We start from the raw sequence: 2979 nt of genomic DNA, 5'->3' as shown, positions 1-2979 counted from the left end.
TTTCTTTTTTGTTTTTTTTTAGGTTTTTGCAAGGCAAATGGGGTTAAGTGACTTGCCCAAGGCCACACAGCTAAGTAATTATTAAGTGTCTGAGGCCAGATTTGAACCCAGGTACTCCTGACTCCAGGGCTGGTGCTTTATCCACTGCACCACCTAGGTGCCCCTGCTTTCTGATTTCTAATGAAGAGTATTTTCCAAATGTGGCAGCTCCCTCAAATCAGGTAGATTCTTACAGAATGAGACTCAAGTTCCAAAAATTTTGTTAGAAGGAATTGTGACATCTACAACAAGGGTTCATTTTTTTCTTGATAGTGCAATGTTTATTTTCCTTTTCTCTTTTCTCTTTTTTATTTTTTTTAATATTTTATTTGAGTTTTACAATTTTTCTCCCAATCTTACTTCCTTCCCCCCCTCAGGGAAAGCAATCTTTATTTTGTTTATTTTGTACATTGATCCAAATTGAGTGTGATGAAAGAGAAATCACATCCTTAAGGAAGAAATAAAAAGTATAAGAGATAACAATATCAGACAATAAGATAATGGTTTATTTTTTCTAAATTAAAGGGAATAGTCCTTGACCTTTGTTCAAACTCCACGGCTCCTTTTATTGATACATATGGTATTCTTCATTGCACAGTCCAAAATTGTCCCTGGTTATTGTACTGATGGAACAAGCAAGTCTATCAAGGTTGAACATCACCCCCACAACAAGGGTTCATTTAAAAACTTGAATAGAAAGCAAAAAGCTTTAATGCCTCAGATTTGGAAGCAGGAACAGCAATGAGAAGTGCAAGGAAAGGGAAGCAGAAGCATGCCAAGGAAAATCTGCATGTTCTCCATATTTCTTATGTCACACCTTGTTTTTACATTCTGAGATCGGATATTTCTCACACTTTCTAAGGGAATCTAATATAAAAAGATACTAGGGGAAAGTATCACATATGAACAATCATAGATGGATAGGCAACATCCTGGTATAAGGGACAGAGTAGGAAGTTCCGTTTTAATGTAAGCATGGTTCATACTTAAAGTTCAGAAAGGGCTTTCTTCACATCAGGTCTGGGCCACAGACTTTGCAAATATTGGAACTCCTTTTTAACTTAAAAGGAAAGCAGGTTCAGAGAAGCTGGATGACTTGCACATGGGCACATAGCTTCCTAATATAAGAGCAAGAAAAAGAAACCAGGTTTTCTGACTCTAGAATAGTAATGTCAAACTCAAATAAAAATGGGGGCCACTGAGCATATATAAGAATCCCTGTGCACCTGATATTAATTTAGTTTTAAATTATACCATTATCTTTGTTTTATTGTATTTTTAAAAGTTTTGTTAAATATTTCCCAATTACAATTTGCTCTGGTTTGGGCCAACTTGGGTGTGTTGTGGACCATTATATTTTTGGCACCTCTGCTCTTAAGTATAACTAAGGAAAGGAGAAGTGAAAGGTTTCATGCAAAGATTGATGAAGTAGATGATTTTGACAGGAGATTTGGCTTGGAAGAACAAAAGTATCAATTCCTAAGCAATATAATAAATGGAAATTAATTCAGGAGGAGATCCTAGGAAAAAGTGGAATACAATGTGATAATTCAATCTTTAAGACAAATAGGAGTTGTCTGAGAGGTGAAAGGATCAGTGCAATGCTGAAAATAGTAATTTTCAAAGAGAAAAAGGAAAGAGACATGAATTCCTTGTGCCACTTTTCTCACTAAACTCCTATGGATCTCCTCATTTTCTCTACATTCTTCTCCCCAGATTGAAACTTTCCCTTCTATTTTGTGTGCAGGTTCATCACAATTCAAAAAACAGTGATGAGAAATAACACAGGGATAACATTATTTATCCTACGGGGACTGACAGATGATCCACAGTTCCAGGTTTTGATTTTTATCTTTCTACTTCTCAACTACTTGTTGAGTCTAACTGGGAACTTAACCATCATCACCCTCACCTTAGTGGATCCCCACCTGAATACTCCCATATATTTTTTTCTCAGAAACTTCTTCTTCTTAGAAGTCTCACTCACCACTTCCTGTATTCCCAGATACCTTTACAGCATGTCAACAGGAGATAAAATAATTTCTTATAATGCCTGTGTCACACAAGTATTTTTTGTCATCTTTCTTGGTGCATCAGAATTCTTCCTTCTGTCCACCATGTCCTATGACCACTATGTAGCCATCTGCAAACCTCTGCATTATACAACTATCATGAACAACAAAGTATGTTACCAACTCTTACTGAGTTCTTGGCTGGCTGGACTGATAATCATACTCCCACCACTTTATCTGGGACTTGAGTTGGAATTCTGTGACTCTAATATTGACCATTTTTCCTGTGATACATTTTCTTTGCTAGAGATTTCATGCACAGACACATACTTGATAGAGGGAGTGGTTTTTATTGATGCAATAGTAGCACTCATCATCACCTTACTCTTAGTGGTTTTCTCTTATGCCTCCATTGTTAAGACAATTCTAAGATTCCCCTCTGCCCAGCAAAGGAAAAAGGCCTTTTCTACTTGTTCCTCCCACTTGATTGTTGTCTCCATCTCATATGGCAGCTGCATCTTCATGTACATCAAACCTTCTGGAAATAAAAAGCTAAATTTGAACAAGGTAGTATCAGTTCTCATGGCCTCTGTTGCACCTGTAATGAACCCCATTATTTATGCGCTCAGGAACAAACAAGTCATACAAGCCTTAAAAAACTCAGTCAAAAAGATTGCAATTTTCACAAAACAGTGAGGGACTATAAAGCTTAGGATTCCAAATGGTAAAAGAAAAAAAACAAAAAAAAAACCCTGTTATTCTGATCTTTGGTCTTTTTCTTTCTAACAGTCCTTTCCTGTTAAGTTTAAGGTTCTCCCAACTCTTTGCTCACGAAGGTGGAACTGTCTCTTACCTCTATAATACACTCATACCAATTCACTGATAGAAATCTCTTCTCCTCCCCTTTTGTCATGATCTTTGATGCTTT

The 2979-nt window shown here is 36.6% G+C and overlaps 1 protein-coding gene across 1 annotated transcript; it reads left to right on the top strand.

Moving 5' to 3' along the window:
* The first annotated feature begins 1719 nt into the window (after positions 1 to 1719).
* On the top strand, positions 1720 to 2747 carry LOC141511565 (olfactory receptor 6C2-like). Its single transcript, XM_074220701.1, has one exon. The coding sequence runs from the start codon at positions 1812 to 1814 to the stop codon at positions 2745 to 2747; it is 936 nt and encodes a 311-aa protein (XP_074076802.1). The 5' UTR covers positions 1720 to 1811.
* Positions 2748 to 2979: the final 232 nt, after the last annotated feature.

Source organism: Macrotis lagotis, chromosome 2 (assembly GCF_037893015.1).
Source record: "Macrotis lagotis isolate mMagLag1 chromosome 2, bilby.v1.9.chrom.fasta, whole genome shotgun sequence".
Taxonomy (NCBI): domain Eukaryota; kingdom Metazoa; phylum Chordata; class Mammalia; order Peramelemorphia; family Peramelidae; genus Macrotis; species Macrotis lagotis.
Note: the sequence above shows the minus strand (reverse complement) of the source record. Positions and strands in the feature narration are given on the sequence as shown.